General features: G+C 39.4%; 1 protein-coding gene across 3 annotated transcripts in view; it reads right to left on the bottom strand.

Moving 5' to 3' along the window:
* Positions 1-6,856: 6,856 nt before the first annotated feature.
* elB (zinc finger protein elbow B) overlaps positions 6,857-21,595 on the bottom strand; it is a 32,396-nt gene continuing 17,657 nt past the window's right edge. For 2 of the 3 annotated variants that reach the window (XM_087358429.1, XM_087358430.1), the window contains exon 2: positions 6,857-11,856. In XM_087358429.1, the coding sequence (XP_087214555.1) occupies positions 10,396-11,856 (1,461 nt within the window). In that variant the 3' untranslated portion in view covers positions 6,857-10,395. The remainder of the gene's footprint in view (positions 11,857-21,595) is intronic. The other variant, XR_015537767.1, reaches the window with a different exon arrangement.

Genomic DNA, 21,595 nt, shown 5'->3' with positions numbered 1-21,595 from the left:
AGGCATTTTATTTAAATCTCTCATCTTCTAACCGCCGTTCCGCACACGACTCGTCTTCTTACTTTGGTTGCCACAGGATCAAACCCAGTAGCGTGCCAGGTTTGCGTGCGGTTACAGCTCGAGATGTAAATTCGGATATGCGGAAGGACATAAAGGAATATTTGGTGCATGTTTTGTCGGAGATCAAGAGTCTCCGAATCTCAGGGAATATACGGGGAATGTGATGGTTGGAGCGGCAATTGCACGAAGGAAGTAAAATCTCTGGGGTTGAGCAACTGAAGCCCACACCGAAGTTATCTTGGAGATGCCCACCTTTATTGCGCCTCGAGACACACTGTTGTACAATCAATTACTCTGATCGGAAGGCAGCGCGATGATTCGGCTATTGTCTTTGTACTTGAAAATTTAAGGCACAAGCAGAACCTGTCTGCTCGACTTGAAGAACCAAAATGTTTGAGCGAGAGCCCGCACCAACGCAATCCCGCTATAAATACCCCCGCAACGTAACTGTTCTTCAATTCTGAATTTAATACGACGATCCGATTCGTCCCCAAAAAGTCACCCCATGACGTCGGAAACGGGCCGAAAACCCACGTTCGAATTTCATTGGTTCCAGTCGCAGTGAGGCGACGGTTGTCGGGTTATTCCACATCTGGAAGGGCTTAAGTTTTCGCCTCGTAAACAACCTTTACGAGTGCGAAAGCTTTGTTAAAGTCTCGCTCCCGCTAGACGGAATGTCGGGAGGAGAGACGTTCAAGCGACTGAGTGTCGTCACTCTCTTCCAATTTAACACATTAAACAATGCCAAAATTAATAAAATCACTTAAATTTGGATGAAGTCAGGAGTACCAAACATCCTCTAATCACACCTCCTTCGTTTATATAAACCAGATTAATATGCCAAAGCCTGGTTAACCCCTCATCTCAAGGTTAAGCCCGTTCGGGAATCGAACCACGAACCTGGACTGGCACAATCTTCATAAGAATCAGTTGCCGTTATGCAAATGAAGAGATGGAGAAGAACTGTAACAGTCAGGAGTATTTACACTGAATCACAATTCGCCCAACTTTCATTTGTGAATTATAAGATAAGTAGGTAACTGCATAAGATAACTGTCTTCAGAGATGTTGCGCCGAGTACTCTGGTAGAAATTGGCCGACGTATCAGAGATGCTTACTGCCTTCGATATTAGGGACTTGAAAAAGCAGAGCGGTCGGCTAGCGCCTTTAATAATCTTTTCATGTTATTCCCATAAATTATTCATTTTAAACCTAAATAGGACTAATTATTTTAGGCTGTAAGTATTTCTTATAAAGCAGAGTGATACACAAAAGACATGCCGTGGGTTAAGAATCCTTGCTTTAGCAGAACGCATTTCCATGTAGCCAACTTCCAAACAAGTTGGCTCAAGAGATAACACTTTTGACTTGTACTTGGTAGGTACTCGTAAGTTTCATGTTCAATGGTTGTAATATTGTACATTAGTCTATAAAGTGCACTAGGCAAATTTCAAGCATTTAGAAAATATATTTTCGAACATGGTCATACGTAGTTCTGCTTTAACTAACTAAATGGCTTACCGAACTCGAAGGTTCATCACCGAATTAACCAAAGCCCTCCACCGGACCCTGTCCTGGGCCAACAAAATCCAGTCTCCTTTAACTCATACCTCCCATAGATCCCACTTTATATTATCCTCCCATCTACGTCTAGGTCTTCCCAGCGATCTCTTCCCCTCAGGCTTCCCAACCAGTACCCGGTGCACACCTCTTGTCCCATCCATGCGCGCTACATGCCCAGCCCATCTCATTCTTCTCGACTTAAACACTCTGACAACTTTGGGGGAGGAGTACAAATTTTTAAGTTCGTCATTATGCAGTTTTATCCAAACGCTATCTCCTCTTCTCTCCTAGGCCCAAATATCCTCAACACCCTGTTCTCAAACACCTGCAATCTCTGTTCCTCCCTCTGAGTGAGAGACCATGTTTCGCACCCATACAAAAACACGAAAAATTATTGTTTTGTGTGCTCTAATTTTCAGGTTCTTAGACATCAGGCGTGAAGACAAAATATTTTGAACTGAGAAGTAGCAAGCATTTCCAGAATTTAATCTTCTCCTAACTTCCTCATGAATATCATTTTGATTTGTTATTGTTGTTCCCAAATATTTGAACTTTGTAACCCTTTCAAAGGACTTATTAGCTACACTAAGATAATTCTGCCCGCCTGTCTTCTGATGACGAGATACTAACATGTACTCAGTTTTTCTCTGAATTTACTTCTATCCCCACCGGTCTACTAGCCTCTAGTGGTCCTCTTTACGTAGTTCTGCTTTACTTGCAGAAAAAGTTCTTTGAAATTAAGTAACACTGTCCAGCAAGAATGAGACATGGCATACGACGGAAATAGAGGTAAAGCGAATTAGGGACATGGCTGATGGCATTCTACAACTTGAAAAAGAAGAATATCAGAAACAGTATTAGTAATAAAAAATATAAATACAGAAATAAATGTAATGAAGACAATTTATTGAAGAAAACTGACACTGATTAGAACGCCATTAAGTATAGAGACTTAAAAGTGGGGAGAGAAAATGTGAAATAGAATAGAACTCTAAAAGAAAACACAATGAAAGTGAAATTCACATACACAGTGCAGTGACGGTATCTGTCTTCCGGGCTGTAATGCCTGTCGTCTGTTAGAAGTTTAAACAAGCTTCGTATAAGAGGGCGGTTAAAGGTTAACCCGGTGCTGACATTTTTTGTTAATGTCTGCACCAGGATGACGAAATACCCTTCGTGGTAGATGGTGGCAACACTGCTCTCTGTCACACACACGGTTATTCCCTTAGCGTCTTCCCATCAGAATCAATACAAATGGAGTCGGACTTAGTCACGCCAAGTGTAGAAGAGCTCTGTATCATAAAGTTTCTGGTGAAGTAGAAAGTGAAACCGGCTGAAATTCTCCGCAAGTTAGTTGCAAGTGTGTATGATTGGCGTAACAAATTTTCTGAAGGCCGTGAACAGGTCGCTAACCGACCTCATGGTCACGTGCAGTAGACAGCTGTCACAAAAGTGGTCATTCGTCGGGTTGAGAAGGTGGTTTTCGAAAACAGAGGAATTAAAGTCCATCCATAGTGTTGGGAGTGTAGAGACAATTATTCGTAAACACTTATTTTTCAAGAACGTGTGCTTGCGGTGGGTTCCAAATATTCTGTCGTCGAACCAGAAGACACGTGTTTCAGTGTCTGCCATCTTAACCGGACTGAAATGGAAGGAAGCGCATTTCCGAAAGCCACTGAATCTTTAACGTGGTCAAACGAAGGGGTTTTGCAGGGGCACAGTATGCAGCACGCAGGATGGAGATGAGAAATGCACACGAAGTTTTAGAAGGAAACCGCGAAGGGAAGATACAATTTTGGGGAATCTATGCATTGTCAGGAGAACTGAATCTTAAAGAAGCAGATTGTGAATGTGTGGACTGAATTAATCTCGCTCAGAGGAAGGCGCAGTATTGAGATATAGTAAACACGATAATGAATATTCGGACTCCATAAAACGCGACTAATTTATTGAATGAGTAATTATCAGCTCCAGAAGAAGTACTCTGTTCCATGGAGTAAGCCTTAAAGTAATGATACTGGCACATATCTTCAGGAGAAACCGTTTAAATACTTCTGTGACGTGACTAGCCGCGGAATCTGAACGAAAGGGCGCCAGTTTACGGCTGGGACATGAATTGTTCTATTAGTCTCGATGTCTGGACCTTCTATACAATAGGTAAGCTTACCATGGACATTTTATACGAATTTAAAATGGCTGAAGCATAAAACTGTCTGCTTTCTTCCTATTGTTACAAGTTAAGAATGCATGGATATGTACCTCCATTACCCCTTATCCCTTTAAGGCGTTGTGCTTAATACAGTAAATGGTTTCATTTCTGGCAAAAAAAATTAAAAAACGTTAATTGTTTCGCTCCCAATTTATATCAATTCACATACATATTTAAAACAGCCCTTCATTAAAGAGCGAACTGAAAAAGTCTGAGATAAAAACAATAGAAAAGGTCCGTTAATATTTAAAAATAAAACGTACTCAGTTACTAATGACGTCTAATTTGCTTCAAACGACGCTGTACTTAGAACGAATCTAAGAAATTAGTCTATACTTTCAAACGTCGTGTCTTAGCAAGGATGAATTTACAGAATATATGGAAACTCATTAGACAAAATTGCACTAAAAAACAATAAATAAATAAAAGGTTAGACAACAAACACTATAGAGGTTACCTGTCATTAACAGCGTGACTCTTCGCGGATACATGCATTTGATAAACAGGATGTAGATAACATTTAAGTAGATTCATTACAAAGAGAGATTAATCGCCCACGGTTTGTTGAAGAGAAAATATTTCAACATAATGTATGATACAAAATTGACTAGGAAACAATCTTGGTGTCACGTTTGGATATTCCGTGTCATTAACGCACTGCAGGTGCTGGACAGGGACTTCCTGTCTACACGTAACGGAGTTACACCCTTTCACCACACGTCACCTACCATCGTAAATCTTGCAAGCTGTTTGATCCGACTCTCCTTTCATGCGGTAACGTGTTGCAATGAAATATCGCTACGAGCCTTATGGCCATCCGAACATACGGATTTACCTGTATCGTCTCAAAACTTAGCCTGTCGCTCGATCACGCGTCTATTAACTGAATTACAGTTTTGAAAGGACGAAGAGTCTTAACGTTAATGGAAAGGCTATGGGTACCCAGTGTAAAAGTATGCAGGGCAATTAGTGTTAATCTGAGACTGGTCAGCATTGTTCAGTACAATCGTTTACAGCACGTGGCCGTCTAAAAATTTTCTGCTACTGAGGAAACATTTTCATGTATCCCTCCGACTGCTTACAAATAAGAAGTTAATTTTGATGCCACGGTGGTCTAGCGGTTAGAACGCTGGCCTTGTAATCCTGGGGTCTTGGGTTCGATTCCCGGCGGTGCTCGAATTTATAACTTGTGTTGGGCAAGGCCGTGGTCTAGGCAACACGGAGTTTTCCTCCGTGGCATCCCAACAATTACTCCATTCACACACAGAAGAAGGCAATGGCAAACCACTTCTGGATTATCTGCCAAGAACGTATATGAACAGGTCCCAGTTCGATAAAAGGATGGAAGGATCCTGTTCATATGGACCTGTCGTCAGACAGAACACTAAATAAATAATAAATAACTGAGGAACAATACGAATATATACACTGGCTGAGCGTAAGGGCAAACAATGGTACAAAGATTATTTTTAATTAAATGAAATGTGTAGATTTATCCTATAACGTTAAAATCGTGTTATTACACAAGATCAATTGTTCCCTTCCTTGAACCACATGAAAATTAACACAATACGAAAATTATTGTGGTATCGATAACTGAAGTTATATAAAATTTGGGTTGCAATTTGAACGCTTATATAAGGCATTCACAACCATTTTGTCAGTACAACGTGTTCCGACTCAAGCTTTTATTTTGATCATTGAAAACCATACACGGTTCTCGATAGTAATTTAGCACCGGGGAATATTTTTATAAAAAAGTTCTAATATTTATTATCGTAGATGTGTAATAAAGAAACAAATTCAGTATATATAAATCTAAAACACGTCTCACAACAAACTATTTTTGTTCACTGTCCATGGATTCTTGGTGGGTCTTGAATTTTGATATTGAAATACTACAAATAACTACATCAATTTAGTGGGCCTTTGAGCCATTGCTTCACATTCTCGTTTACATCATGTCACTTTCGTCTTCCCAAAACCTACCTAAAAACTTAGATTAAAATACAATCATTTTACCCATCATTTTGAGTGAGCGCAAAATGCTTCTCTCGCACAGAGAACGTGAACTGAGGATGTCTGAAACAGAGCATCGAGAGGAATATTTATGCCTAAGAAGAAGGCAGTGACTTGAGCGGGGCCCTTCGTAATCAGTAGGACGGCTCTTGACTTAATACAAAGGGGATTAAATCACGCAGAATAAAATGAGCGGGGCATGTAGCACGCGTGAAGAAACGAGATGCAACTTCCTAGTCGGAAAACCTAAGACACCACTTGGAAGACCTAGTCATAGAAGGTGCGGAAGGATGTTCAAAATAATGTAGGGGAATTAATTGATTAATGTGATTCGGGAGCGGAATCAGTGGTGGGTTCTTGTAAATACACTAATAAGCGTTCAGTTTCCACATGACATTGAACTGGAGAAAGAGGAATTGACTAGCTGAACAACTATCAGTTTCTCAAGAAGGACTTTGCTGTTTGGAATAATCTTCACACATTATGAGACACGACAGGCCATGACGTTTCTCACAGGATATCCAAACGTATAAACAAGAGTCCAAGAGACGACAAATTTATACATAATAACCTATTTCAGAACAATCCTCCTGTACTTCAGTACCTTACACTAACAAACATATTTGCCATAGACGAAAGGGGCCATAAAAAATAATTATCGTGTTTACACTTACATCTGTTTAAAATAAGCTCACTGGAAACGACATTGACCTAGAGACCACAGAAAAAACAATTTACTACTTTGTAACTTATATATGTCCATAATATGCCCATTGGATATGACTGTCAACAAAAGAGATAAAAGAACTTTATTTGTACAAAATACAAACTCTGCCCCATGGCTCATGAATTTTTTCTATGAGCACAGGATAAACACGATTGTCAGATTCATGTTTTTCGTGTATAACGAAACACTTTGTACAGAATATGAACCAGAACTTTACAAATTCTACCAGTGTTATGAGTATGGAAACTGGGTTCATTGGGGTGTAATTAAATAAACTATTTTCATTAATGCATTATAATTTATTATTTTTTATAATTTTATCACCATTGACTTCTTCAAAAATAAACTAGAGATAACAATTAAAATTCACTACTCAGTATGATGCTTTGAAGTGAATTACAAACAGTCTGTTATTACTATAAGTGGAATAAAATAAAATTGGACTAGTTAGGATGCATACAATAAACATATTTCATCAATAAGAGTTGTATGCACCAAGATAAGTAGTGAACTGTACGGAAATGTAGCAAAACAGATTTACAATAACCAATTTAAAGGCTGGCTTTCACCATACTTAAAGAAAGACAATCTTTAACAATACACTGTACAACACTCAGATCTGAAATGGTTAAAATGTAGTAATGAAGCAAATAAGTATTATAATATTGGCATTAATTGCTTGAGTAAATGAATTCATATGTGGCTCTGTGGAAGATACACTTTCTACTTTTCAAATGGTAGTATAGTGAAAGATTTGAATTCTCATAAAATCATATTAATTTGGGGTACGAGTCTGGCTCGGCTCGGGTTCCATTGAGCCAAACTCGTTTGTGGGTGGGGTGTCACGAGCCGAGTCTGCTGTGCATGTGTGGTGAAATATATCCGAGCCCGGCTCACAAGTCAAGCTCACCGAGCCAGAATCACAAGTCAGACTCGTACGTGGATGGGCCGCTTTAGTATAAGCTGCAGAGCGAAATCTGACTTTCTATGGACCAAAAACTGATACAAGAATTTTAATACATCAAGTACAAATTTCAAACAAGAATTTCTTCAGATGGAGTACGTTTTATGTAGCAGCAGCAGCGAGTTTGTAAATATAAAGCCAGACATGAACAGACTTGAAAGCGACACCAAATTCAGACATTTTTGAAATTAAAATTACAAGGATACTCAAAATTAGAACCACAAAAAGATTTTTGTAACACCAGTGTTATTGTAGGAATTAAGGTTTTCACTATGGTAAGTCTGGCGATGGCTGTCTTCTGGGTCGCGCCATGTAGTCCGGTAGAAGTTTGCCGACGTTTCAGATGTCCTTGCTGCCTCCATCGCCCTGATGATGGAGGCAGCAAGGACCTCTCAAACGTCGACAAACTTCTGCGAGACTACATGGCGCAACGACCCAGAAGACAGCCATCTTCGCCTGTGTTATTCTCATCTTTTCAAGACAGTTACAACGAATAACTAAATTATGATTCAGAGACAATGCCTAGCCTTTTGTAACTCACTGATTCTAGTCGTGCATTTTTGATCTCCAGTACTCAGCCATACATATCTTTCCTTCGTAAGAACTATTTGTTATTGTACATACATAATCATTCAGTGACAAATTTCATGTCATATATAAAACTGGACTTGCTAATTTTGTCAGTCAGTATTTTCATAAGACAGAACCGCAATCTGTGATGCAATCTGAGGAAATGTAAATTACCCACATAATAAACTTGCTCTTTTAAATTGCAACATAAACCTGTCACATGACGTAAATTGTCTTAATATGTCTTATCCATTATGTAATGCTTTTATCTAAGTGGTATTACCAGCCATAATTTATGTAACATGACAAACAGGAATTGATCACCTTTAATGAAATGCGTCTATGATTAGACTACATAAAAAGTTTTAATTTTTATTTCGTATTTCTTCGGGTGAAAAAATTAAGGTACTTTTAGATTTCAGTGTTTTAAGGAACGCAGAATTTGAATGACACGCAATTTAAAATTTCTGTAAAAAGTAATAAAATGAAAACATATCAGAAACTACAACCATTAACAGTTCATGTTATATAATTTAAAGTACATATAATCTACATACAGTCTTGAGACCACTTCATTAACGTTTGTTACAAGTGTCCCAAAGGATAATACTGACATCAAGAAAAACCTTGAAATGTTAAGCGTTGATCTTGATCGAATTTTTTGTGCATTTATTGACTCTGGAGTAAATACAGTACAGTCTGGGACAAAAGTAAAATTATTGGTTTAGATTTATGTATTATAAGAGGTAGACACATTTTAAGTGTTTTGAATATTCTTTCGTCTAAATTGCTTGCATCCATTCATTTTCGGAGCATTTATAAAACACATTTCACCTGAAATCACACTGAGGGAAAATCAAAACAAGCATAAAAGAGTGAGATAACCATTTTATATTAACAATTCTAAGTAAGTAGAACTCATACTTATAAATCCATCAAAAGAGATATTAAAAGAAAAATATGTAGGCAAGTACGTGCAACTTTTTGCACTTTGCAGTTTTTTTATTCTTCTGTGTACTGGTAGCTAATAAATATGTCACTTGGTAGAGCACATAAATTTGCTTTCGTCTTTGAGTTTGCAACATCAAATGAACAGAAATTAGAACAACTCTGAAAGCTGACTAACAGTCGCAGAGGTGAACAGTTATATGCAGGAGTGGTGCAACAAAAGAGGTTTTGTGGAATGTGAGTGGTTAAAAACCAGAAAGAAGGAGGCAGTCTATAAAAGAGTCCTTCCCCTTCTTACAGCCAAGGTGTAGGTGCACAGACAAATGAATAAATTATTTCCAACAAGACTGAAGCTTTCGAGATATTCAATTACAGATGTACAAACCGAACATTAAGTGAAATGTTTATTTTCAAGAAACATCTAAGTTTTATAACAAAAACAGACTGAGGTCTAATTTATATTTTTTTATATATTTTTATTAAGATGCACTGCATGGATAATGACCACATAGTAGTATAAGTAAATAGACAGTAAAAATTTAAATGATATTTTGAATTTTGGCTACACATAAACTATACAAAACAAATATACATTACTTACATGAAAGATGTGCATTATGCCAAATAAATAGTGTTAATATTATTTTTTCAGAGACTGTGGTGCAATGCACCCACCCTCCTTGCATATGTATAGTAGGGACCAGATTACTTGCGAGTTCTTGATGCGGGGGTGAAGAGCTAGGTGATAAGCACTGCGCGCGCACCTTCACGATTTTTTTGTCCGTTCTACCAGGCCGTTCCGTGCACCGACCAGGCCGTGCCTAGTGCAACTATCCAAAGTACTAGGGAACTCGGCTAACAAGCAATCTGGTCCCTACTTTATGCATCTCACTGTTGTAGCCAGCTGTTGGTATGTTTTTATAATCTTAAGAGTACGTAATTATGTAACATATGCCACCTGTACAAAAGAAAATCTGAATATCACTATTTTGCGCACATTTTTTTGTTTCCTGTACATCCCAACTTTCTCTCTTTATCAAACATAAATAATGTACAGTACACATACTTTGCCACCATTCATGCAACATTACTAATTTATGTACATTAGCATTAAAAAAATGTTTTCCGTTTCTAACCCGTCTCTGACAAGTCACAGGCATCTCCAGCCATATATTAGAGTGAGACGAGATGAATAATTTACCTTGCATGTATATTTGACTGTCTCTTCCTTAGAAATCAAACAAGACGTGTTTTCTCTACACTCAAGTGAGCACTAGCTTATCATGCGGTGAAGTTTTTCTCTGCCCGAAGGAGTTCGAGCACGGACGCCAATGCTCATGGATGCATGCCAGACGTGGCGCCTAACCGCTGCCCGTACAGAGAGTATGGTGAGAAGTAGGGGGGTATTCCAGGATGCGGGTGAAGAGGAAATCCTAAGGACGAGGCCGAAAGCGACGGTGGTAGCAGTGGAGGCTTGCTGTAAGGGTGATACCTGGCCGTGGCTAGTGGACTGAGCGGCGGAGTGGGGTAAGTTCGGTGAAAAAGCGGGTGAGATGGCGTAAGCCCTGGAGGGCTCAGGAGTGACAGTGCCGCAGCACTGGCGTCAGAGGCCGAGGAGGTGAGGTTGGTGTGGGTCCGCAGGTGCTGCAACAGTTCCTCCGAGTTCGAGAAGCGTTTTCCGCAATAGGCCGCGTCTCCCGCGATCCAGCTGCACACGTACGGGAGGTGGGAGGCGGCTGCGAGGGCAGCCAGCTGAGCATGAGCATAAGCTGCGGCCGCAGCCGGGTTGTGGTGACCTGCCAGGAAGGCGCCGGGCTTGCCCGCTGCCGCAGCGCTGGCGTGGTCGCACTGGGCGCACCCTCCAGGACAGGCACCCGTGGACGCTCCTGAGCCCTGCGTCTTGCCACCCGAAGCAGCAGCGGCGGCTGCGGCACCAGACGCAGCCAGGAGGTGCGAGCTCAGCTGACAACTGTTGCAAAAAGGATCGCGGCAAACTGGAACAAGCGTGTCTGTCCCAGATGGGGTTTTCATTCGCGCGTAGCCGATGTACGGGTTGAGGCCGGGCTTCAGGTGCTGATGGTGCGGTGACATGAGGCTATTCGCCATCACATCCATGGGGAAGTGTGTTCCGGGGTACCCGCCAAGATAGCCCGCCGTCGATACTGGCAGCCCCGTGTTTGTCTTGAATGTCCCTAGAGGGATGTCTTTCAGTGCAGGATCTGCGGAAGGAGGCAGGAGACTTGGCGTAAACCCTACCTTGGCGCTCGTTAGCGGGCTAGGAACGGTACGAGTGACCGCAGTGCCATCGCCTGAGCCCGACTTCGTTGTCACAGCGGCTGAATCCATTTGTCCGGCGCTAGACGATGAAGTCGCCGAAGAAGTGGCGGGCGTCTTGCGACCCACACCAGCAGGTGATGACCTAGGTGAAGACGCGCTATGATTGCTGCTACACCTGCCGCTATTGGAGCCTGGCGTATTGTTAGTACTTTTGTTGGACGACACCGGGGTACGAACCCGGCTTCCTGAAGACGACGACCCTCCCCTCTCCTCAGGCGAACCTGCCTTGTCCCTTGTACACGACTCATAGGGCTTGAAACTGGACTTGACAGCAACGTCGCATATAGAATTGCTGCCGATTGATGAAGCCGGTGAGGCCTTCTCTCGCGGGGTGTCTGCCTTGCTGCTCTTCGTAGTCTTCTCCAGCGGCGGGATCAGTGGCTTCGAACTGGGAGAATCGGCTCCGATCTGACTGCATGTTTGAGCCAGGAGGGCCAATGGGCTCTTCTTAGCATCGAGCTAGAACACACAATAACAGCCCTCATAAGTACTACGAAATTCAATGAAATCTGGTTTAAAATGCGGAGCAGGCGTATCTGGAGGCTGGTAGCTACCTGGAACGAACTGCACTAGCGGAATTTAATTTACAGACATGTCTGATACCTTTGTATGTTTTATAGCTCCATGTCTGAAACGAAGAGCTGTTATCCGGTGGATATTCAGAAACAGGTTCCACGATTCACAAAACGTGTGCAGGTTTGCCGCGGACATTTTCATTAATTTACTTCTCTTCTGGCCGTGTCACAACTTGACAACCTTATACTTTCCTTCACATCAAGAGAGAGAAAGAAGATTACAAAAACTCCGCTACTCAGCCCCGGGTTTTCTGCGTCATTTCTTCCCTTCACCTGTTGTACCCAGGAACGCAAAGAGCATATAAAAATATTATGGATAAAGCCTTTCAAATTTAGAAACCAAATTGCCTTTTGTCGGTTCCACAAACTTTCGTGACATCTTGGTGGTTGACATCACAAGTTCTGCTCACATTTACTGAAATCATCTGATAAATCTGGATTTATGAAAATACTGCAGTATCTAAGGGCAAGAAATAATATCAACATAGGCCAACATAAAAACAAGTTTCATAAAATTAAAATAAATAAAATGAAGAACCCAATATCCGGTAACTTGAAATTTTCAAACTTCGGGTCTACAATAATTATTCAAAAAAAAATGGTTACAGCGGATCTAGCTTGATCATGTCAGAGGCTGAAAATAAAAAGAATTTAAATTTGTTAATCTTGCTTAGCTTTGAGCATTGTATTATATACATGCGCACATACACAGTACATTACGTCCATGAATGTACATATGTTAGAGTAGCAAGATTAATATATTTATGCTTTACATATTTACTTCTTATATTTAATGAAGACAAGCAAAACATTTTCATCTTATGCTCAGTTAATGACATACAGAAGTGAAGCATGACAAATTGTTTACAGTGTGTTTTAATTAAATCAGTTCAAACTAATTATTAGCTGTATACTAGTTCCCTCTTTTCATTCGGTCTGTTTTATTGTAATTCACGCAGCTTTGTGAAAAGTCTGGGGACAATTAAAATTTGTATCACAGGCCGCACGATCAAACTCCGTTATCGTCGTCACTAACCCAAACTTGGCATCTCGTGCCTTCGACGACGACGTTAGAAGCATAACCCAACAAAGACAAGTCCCAATAGTTGATTGTAACCACATTCATTATTTTGATTAAGATGCCAGAAAAGTATAAATTCCAAACGTTATCCATTAAAATCAGAATGTTGGGAGACTTGTTTCAGTCACCGTTAAGCCTAACAGAAAATTTTAGGGGCCCTTCTTGCCATATGCGTGTCACTAGCAATACCTAATGACCACGAAAACAACCAAGTTCCGAAGTCTTAACTTTTTGAAACTACAGCGGTCCTAGAGTAATCTCTCTGCAAACCCTTAAAAAGTAACATTCCAAAACGCATTTTATTTGAATACTTTTAATAAAAAAGAACCAGAAGATAAATTACGCCAGTTAAAAGCCAATAGGACTCTCCTAAATCTATGTCACAAAAGATTTTGAATCATTCAGTAGCTAGATTCCTAGGATTCCAAAATGTTTGCCTGCAAGAAATGGTGCTCGGGTAAGGAAATTAATATAATTGGACTATAAATTATCTTGTCTTTGTTCCGGCAGAAAATGCATGCAGCAAATCCTTTCGGTTCGCTACTATCTGTTTCACAATAAATAATTCTGAGGTTGACGGTCTCTTTTTCGAGTGGATCAACACACACACACACACACACACACAAACACACCGGCACTTCATCCAGTCGCCCGCACCTCAAATAAGAAGGGGTTTGAGGCAGTCTGCATTTATTAGGAAACTGATGTTATTTGTTAGATCATCCTGAAACTTTCAAACATTTCGAATATACAATTGTAATGAAAACTCAGATACAGCTGTAGAACTCCACTCACATTAATCAAATCCACGTGTAAATTATCTGCAACGTAATTATATTAGTACAAACGTTGTATTGTTTTCTAAAAGCGGGTTTACAGACAGGGTCACACAAATAGTACTCATCAAACTGTTCATCACTAACCGTCATTTTCTAAGACGGGGGTTCTTAAAATCTTCCGGGCCTAAAGCAAAATTTACACTTTCTTATAGACTTCATTCTAAGTTATAAAAAATGCCGCTAACCTAATATTGAAAAAAGGTTCAAATATTATTCAATAATTTTCTATAACAAAATTATACATTAGTGAAGTATATGTAATTGATTTTGCTTGAGTAATCTGTCGATATAACGGTAAATTCCGGATGATCCGATTCGCGTGCATCTCTCCGGGTGTTAATAATTTCAAAACAACCTTCTAGTTCTTGATTTGACATTCTTCATGAACATTTAAAATTATTCTATGTCAGGAATTTTTCCATCGTCTGTTCTTTAAAATCACGGAGGCTGAGCTCTATTTAAGGGACCCAACAGAGTAGGTACCTGTCACCTGAAGACGGAGACAGAACCAGCTTCCGAAACATCGTGATTTTAAAGAACAGACGATGGAAAAAGTCCTGACAAAGAATAATTTTAAATGTAAACTACCGTCGTCAAAACCCTTTAGAATTGAATTCTTTATGAAGTTGAGACCAGCCGGAGACCTAGACGTTGATCTTAGATCTTAGGGAAATACAATCCGATCACGGGCTCTTATGAACACGGGCAGGGAATTTTGATCAGCTTAGCGAATATCAGCTTCTTAAGAATGGCCCCTAAGTGGTGATTATACTGACAGCACTATCCTCCTCGTATTACCTCCTAGGTATACTAAGGAAAGTCACGAAAAATTCGATCAGAATGACTTGTTCGATTTACGCCACGGACTTGATGAATATTAATCAGGACTGTCGAAGCACTTCGCCAGAACAATTTGTTCTGACCTCTGCCATGCTGATTATTTACAAGGCTACACCCAGAAGATGCTAATGCCCCACTGAATTCCCCAAGGTCCTGAATATCGATAAACGAAACAGGTTCTCACGCCCTTGTGTCTGACTGTATTTTATCTGACTGTTACACTTTTAATACGCATTTCTGGTTTGCAGCTGTCTGAATGTCGGCCATTAATCGACTTCATAAGAATCTTTACTAGGCAGAAAACACGTTGGAAAGAATTAAAATATTTGTGCCATGCATTCAACCTGATGTAGAGGACGAACAGAAAGAAGTCATGTACGTGTTAAAATATTTTGATTCTGTCGCTCCTCGCTTTTGGCATTTCCTTAGTATCACAAATTTTGAATATCATCTTCCTCACATTTCTTGGTCTATGTGGAATTTCATACGAGTGACAAGTGAACCACGTAAGATACAATATATATGGAAAGAAAATTAATTCGGCGATATGCAATACATACTCATGTAAATTCCACCGATCTGTTTATAATGTTTAGCTTAAGCAGGAAGTGAAAATATATGTGAAAATTCACACAATGCAAATAATCAGGTAGAGCAGAAGTTGTGAAAAGAACTTGCGATGACTGCGTTCCTTCAAATGCTTTAGCGTATGTAGTACGAATACCACAAATGACAGAATAATAGTTAAAAATGTTTTTCTTAATACATTAAAATGTTTCGTACAAATTTGTAGTTTGTCTCTGTCCTAGATCCTGTCTCCATACAAAATTCCACACACCTCTCTCCAATGGATTATTATCTATTGCAAATCAAACTGAGAGCTAATTAGATTTTAAGCTTTTGTTTTGCATAAAACTAAATTATGACTAAGGCTTTATGCTTCTCGAAGATTAACTTCTACTTATACATTCAAAACCACACAATATATGTCGCCCCCACCTCAAAAGTTCGCACTGCCGTGTTTTAGTGGCGTTAGGATGGTCCCTAATGAAATAATTTTCACCTTAACTTTCATATAGATCCGTTAGTACGTTCGAACTTTATTAGGAAGGAACATTTAGAGGGACACAGACATATCGTACCTATTTGTAAGTTGTCAAAAGCTACAGTTTCATCTTGCTGACAAAGATGTCCAACTGTTCGGCGAATGGTTTGACAGTAATGGTATGAGGCTGCCACTGAGCTAGTTCAAATATTTCACTTGTTACTTCCTCGTGAAAGAAAATTAGGGACATTCAAAAATATACTTTATATCCCAATACGCGTTCGATAACAGAATCATAACTATGGTTTAAGACTACTGCAGAGTTTCGTTTACGTCTTGTCTTAAGAAATTTAGACGAAATGACTCGAATGTTATGATAATTATTAACTCGAAGTATCTGAGTAAACATTCATATATATATATATAATACCTACATAAAGTTACTTATTTGATATTTCTAAACATTCGTATCTTTAATGTTTACTACTGCTCTAAGTTCATAACATACAACCACGTATATAAAACAGCAGGTATGATTATAGTTTGAACGTGTCGCGGGAAACGATACAATGGCGTTACATTGTGGTTTATGCTTTCAGGACTGAGCACGGATAAACGTGGAATTTCCATGGCGACCGCGATAAGCTGATGGTGAAGATTAAAACTATAGTCAACGAGCGGTCCTAAATACGGAGACCTTGGCATCAACGTTGTTCGCCTTGATACAACTCCACTTAAATGATGGAATTAATCAGGACCTTTACTCAATACATTTCACGAAAATATCTGGCCAGTAATATTCTTAATATTTTCATGACTTTGCAATAGCTATGTGTAAACACAAATTTCATTCAGTAGCAGAAGCAATATCCCATCCGTAACAGTGGCTGACTGCAATTAAAATTCGAGTTCATATGCCTAATTAAATCCAACATGCGATCTGATATCACTCGGAAAAACAGATGTATACATAGGCCCTAATAATTGTTCAACAATTTTTACACGTATTATATACTGGGGATACTGGGATCGACCCGTTCTTCAAGTGCCTGAACACTGCGGGTCCCAACTTTTCGTTGGCTTGATCTATAGACATTCGATAGGACTCCTTCGACGAGGGATCGGCCCGTCGCAAGGCCTCTAACTGTACACAGGACAGCACAACACAGAGAAACGCGGACAAACATCCATGGCTTGAGTGGGATTCGAACCCACGGTCCCAGCGACCAAACGGCACAAGGCCTACGCCTCAGACCGCGCGGCCACATATATTTAGAATATTTATAACAGTTTAGCATGCCGTTCGCATTATTATTTATCGTATAGTCAATCAATAATTCTCTATGTGTTGTTATCTGAAATTAGATCTAAATTTGGCGTGAAAATAGCAAACAGATTTGTATCCCTCTTAAATACGTAATGAACTAGTTATTTACAATTGTCAAAGTTATGTTTGTTGTATTGTGAATGCTGCTTTGATTGATTTTCTGTTCGATTCCTTACATTTTCAACTGACGGGTGCATTTCATGTCACTGAAGTACAGTAAATATATATATATATATATATATATATATATATATATATTGTTATTTGTTGTAGTAGAAATAACTATTTCTCTATTGACTCACCGTTCATGATACATTCTAGTACAAGAAGTACAATTAATACGCCAATCAACAACACGGTACAAAAGTCCACCCCTTGTAACAGGCTCTCCAAAACTTCCCCGTTATATTCGTGTCAAGGTCACCCTTGTTACTAGGCCGCTGCGCAAAAGCTACGCAGCCTCAAAAATATTGTGTTCACAAGCAGAACATTACTTAGCACCTAAATCGTTTCTTACTGTTCATGAAGCATTAAGCATTATGTATCCTGACTAAGAAAAAAGAGAGAGACAATACGCCTGATAACAAAATTTCGGGACAGAGAAGTGTTTGTCTGTGACAAAGCTCACAGAACGACAAAACAGCTGAAACAATGACCGTACCGATTTAAATTAGACCATCAACCGCAACAATACGACTGCATTAATTCAACATCGTCATTGGCTTTCGTCATTTTGTACGTGAAGAGATTTATGTTTAGTAGTTAGGGTTGCGTCTTCAATTGGACATCTGTACTATTAGTCTTGTTATTTTAATGCAACAGCAAGTCATCAAATCAAACCAGCTTCGAGGCCTACAGCGTGGGCATTGACACTCAAACTCTGGGAGCGTGGGTTTGAATCCCACTCGAGGCATGGATGTATGTCCACGACTTTATGTGGTGTGCTGTCTTGAGTAGGAAGAGGGCTTATAACATGCTGAACCCCGTCCAGGCAGTTCTAACATGAATCTAACAGAAGGTTTGAAAGCTATAAATTATCCAGCAATGTTTCTTAGCAGCTGTAAGTGCCCTGATGAATAAGACGTGTAATGTCATCCGTCATAAGCATTGTATTATACCTACATGACAGATTATGTGCCACGCTGAATTCAGTTAAGAAACTTGCAGTTTTAATTGATGGAATTAGACGAGACGAATTAAGGACTCATCATCTTGTCCTTTATCTGTGATGGTAAAACACAAAACTGGCTAAAGGCCTGTTCATTTAACAAAGGATTATAAAAATAACTGCTCAGAATAGGGACCGGTAGAGGGCTCTTGTGAACACAGTAATGAAACTTTCGATTCCATAAAGTATAATAATTTCTTCACTAGCTGAGAGTACTATATCATGAGGAACTGTGCCCATGGAGTGTTATTAAAACAACTGAAGATGAAGAGACCGTTCAAATGTAGCTCATTTGAAGACATGACACATACATGGCTGTATACTGTAGTTATAAGATCGTGTCGCATTGACATTTCTGAAATAGGTTTGCTACAAAAGTGTTATAACTCACGGTCTCCATTTTATGAAAATAGAAGCTTCCAATAGCCGTTAATTTATGAGATTCTACTGGTATCCCGTACCGCCGTCATGGAGACTAGAGACTGTTCTGTTGGCTTCATCACATCTGAGGTATCCATTGCACTGCTGTATGAACCACTGAGCAGTGGGCGATTTCTCTCACATGGCATGTCCAATTTAACTAATTAACTGTGTAATTTTCCATCACTTGAAGTGGATGAGGTTCCATAACACTTTTTTCATGGGGTGAAGAAATAATATTCAATCACGATTCTTTGTTTCTATGTCTGAATAACTCCATGTCTATGTTTGGCAATCTAGACTCTCTTCCTCAGCTTTATAAATGGGGAACAATCGCTTGTATGCAGGTGTTGATAATGGTGGCATATATTCTGCAACGATGCTGAGCCCCTACATGGCATGACGATGATAGCTAATCATCTCGCCTCTCACAAAGAACGACACAACGTTGCTGGAATGGTTACTTATCTGACCTCAAGCTGCCAGATGTACAAACTACCGCCGACGTGTCCTACTCACAGACAAAGCAACTATTGCATTTTTAGGGCCAAGTATTGTTCGTAAGGCAATTGTTCAAACTGATGAGTGCCGTTGAGTAGACCGATTTCAGGAGAGTTCACAACAAAAGTTTAAAAAAAAATTGCTTCTCAGCTTCGGCATGTCTGTCTACACGTATTTAGCAACACGAAAACAGATAAACGAATTTTTATTACATTTAACATTAGTGTGTTCTACTAAAACATATCGCCACGTTCAAATTTTTGTTCCAATACGACAAAAACAAAGAGAATGTTACACGAAAACCTAAAAGCGTCTCTGCACGATCGCGCCAGAATTTTCCCATATTCACACTAATAAAATCCTATCGGGCTACCAGCCGTGTCAAATGGTTAAAAGATGTGCATGAAGCAAATCTGACCAGAGCGAAAATGCAAGATGTTCTTTTCTTGCACGATAACGCAAGACTACGAACAAAAGAAGCCATCAGAAAACTGCTTTGGACTGTGCTGCTCTATCCACCACACAGTCCGGATTTTGCCTCATCATACTTCCATCTGTTTCGTCCAATGAAGAATGCCATTCGTGGACGAAAGTTCTGGGATGATGAAGAGGTTATCGAGGAGGTGAAGATGTGACTCCGACAGACCCCAGAGGACTTTTATCAACAAGAACTACGGATCCTAGATACCAGGTAGCGGAAATCTGTTTAAAAAGATGGAGACCGCACAGAAATAGTGCTTGTGAGTAAAGAATGTGACTATTTTTACAAAAAAAATATTTTTTTCCGATCATTTTTGGGCGATTTAAAAAAAATTGGGGCAAAACGCGTGACCCTCGTACGTAGATCAAAGTCCTTCTCGAGAAGCTAACAGTTGCTCGGTTGGTAACAAAAAAATCTTCCGTCTTTAATGGAAAACGAAATTCATTACCGTGTCCATACCCAAAAGCCTGCCGCTTCTGTACTGTTACATACCATAACAGAGAACACCTGTAGCATGGGCTTGCTGGGGGTTGGTGTATACGTCTTTGACCACAATTAATCTATTCTGAACAGGCAAATAGAAAAACGGAAATGTTCAGCAATGCTGAATAACATCATTGCAACAAAATGAAAACTTTCGTTGTCATATGTAAAAAATTTACATGATTCTGATTGCAATCTGAATGTCAATTTTAACCCCTTGGAGGCAAACAATGGCCCACTTACAACTTTAGTTATTACATCAAAGAAAACACAACTGTTTAATCCTACTTAACGAAATAGCCGCTGTTTACTTTGAGAACAATACGAAACCCATAAATATGATCTGTGATATTAACAGACTTACCGACAGCTAGAAAAGATGGTGCATCTAGTTACCGTTGGGTTTTAAATCGTTAACTTATCAATATTAAACTATTAATTTCACATTCAAATATGATTCAATAGAATACTTGGTATTAGGCATTTGACAAAAGAATTCCATTTAACAACCTACATTTAATGACACAAAATTGTATTCAAACATTTCATCGATGTAACATCTTTTTCAGAAGTAAGTTACAGGTCTAAGCTATAAACAGCTAACAGCCGAAATATATTTCTGTGGTGTATGTGCTAATGACCTTGACCGCGCAACGTTAATCATAAAAATTATTAAATTTTGTTGTGGAACTGACTAACTAACTAACTAACTAGATGGCTTACCGAACCCGAAGGTTCATCACCGAATTAACCAAAGCCCTCCACCGGACCCTGTCCTGGGCCGGTTACTAAAATACATAAGCTTGAAATTGTATGTATTTATGTATGCATAAATTAAAGAATATGTGTGTATGCATGCATGCATGTTCTCTTCTAGTTCGAGAACGTACATACCTATTTGGGTCAAACTTCGCATGCTCATTCTTCCTTATTGACACCAGGAAGAGAACATAAGAACTCTAAATCTCTGAAAAAATTATCCTAAGTTCGAGTTCCTGTGAGGGCGGATGCACGTCAGAAGAATTGCGCAAAGAACATAGTCGTCTGCTTCGAAGAGGAAATCACAAAAACAAAGAACACAACTCCTAAAAACTACCCGGGGTTTGAGTACAGACAAGGATATTTTCATTAGTTCGGAAACTAAGTAGGTTTCGAAGAACGGCGCTAAAGCAAAATTTATTACAGCGATGAGATTAAAGTTAACAAGGCTACAAACACGAATCCTGTACTGGGTTTCGAGCAACGGTGAATATGTTGGTTATGAATATTTTCTCTATATATTCAGCGGTACGTATCGAATCATCAGGTTTTTATAAAGCTTTCGGACAATATAGATTGGCATAAAACGAAAGCATTTTTCAAATGTCACCGCAGTAACACTGCGGCCAACCTGTTAGTAAATTACGTTGTTGAAATATCACAACAGGATGCTAAAGTA

The sequence above is a fragment of the Zootermopsis nevadensis genome, unplaced genomic scaffold, assembly GCF_977971745.1.
Source record: "Zootermopsis nevadensis isolate Lab colony 2312 unplaced genomic scaffold, Znev_1.0 Znev_ptg000030l, whole genome shotgun sequence".
NCBI classification, from domain to species: Eukaryota; Metazoa; Arthropoda; class Insecta; order Blattodea; family Termopsidae; genus Zootermopsis; species Zootermopsis nevadensis.
Note: the sequence above shows the minus strand (reverse complement) of the source record. Positions and strands in the feature narration are given on the sequence as shown.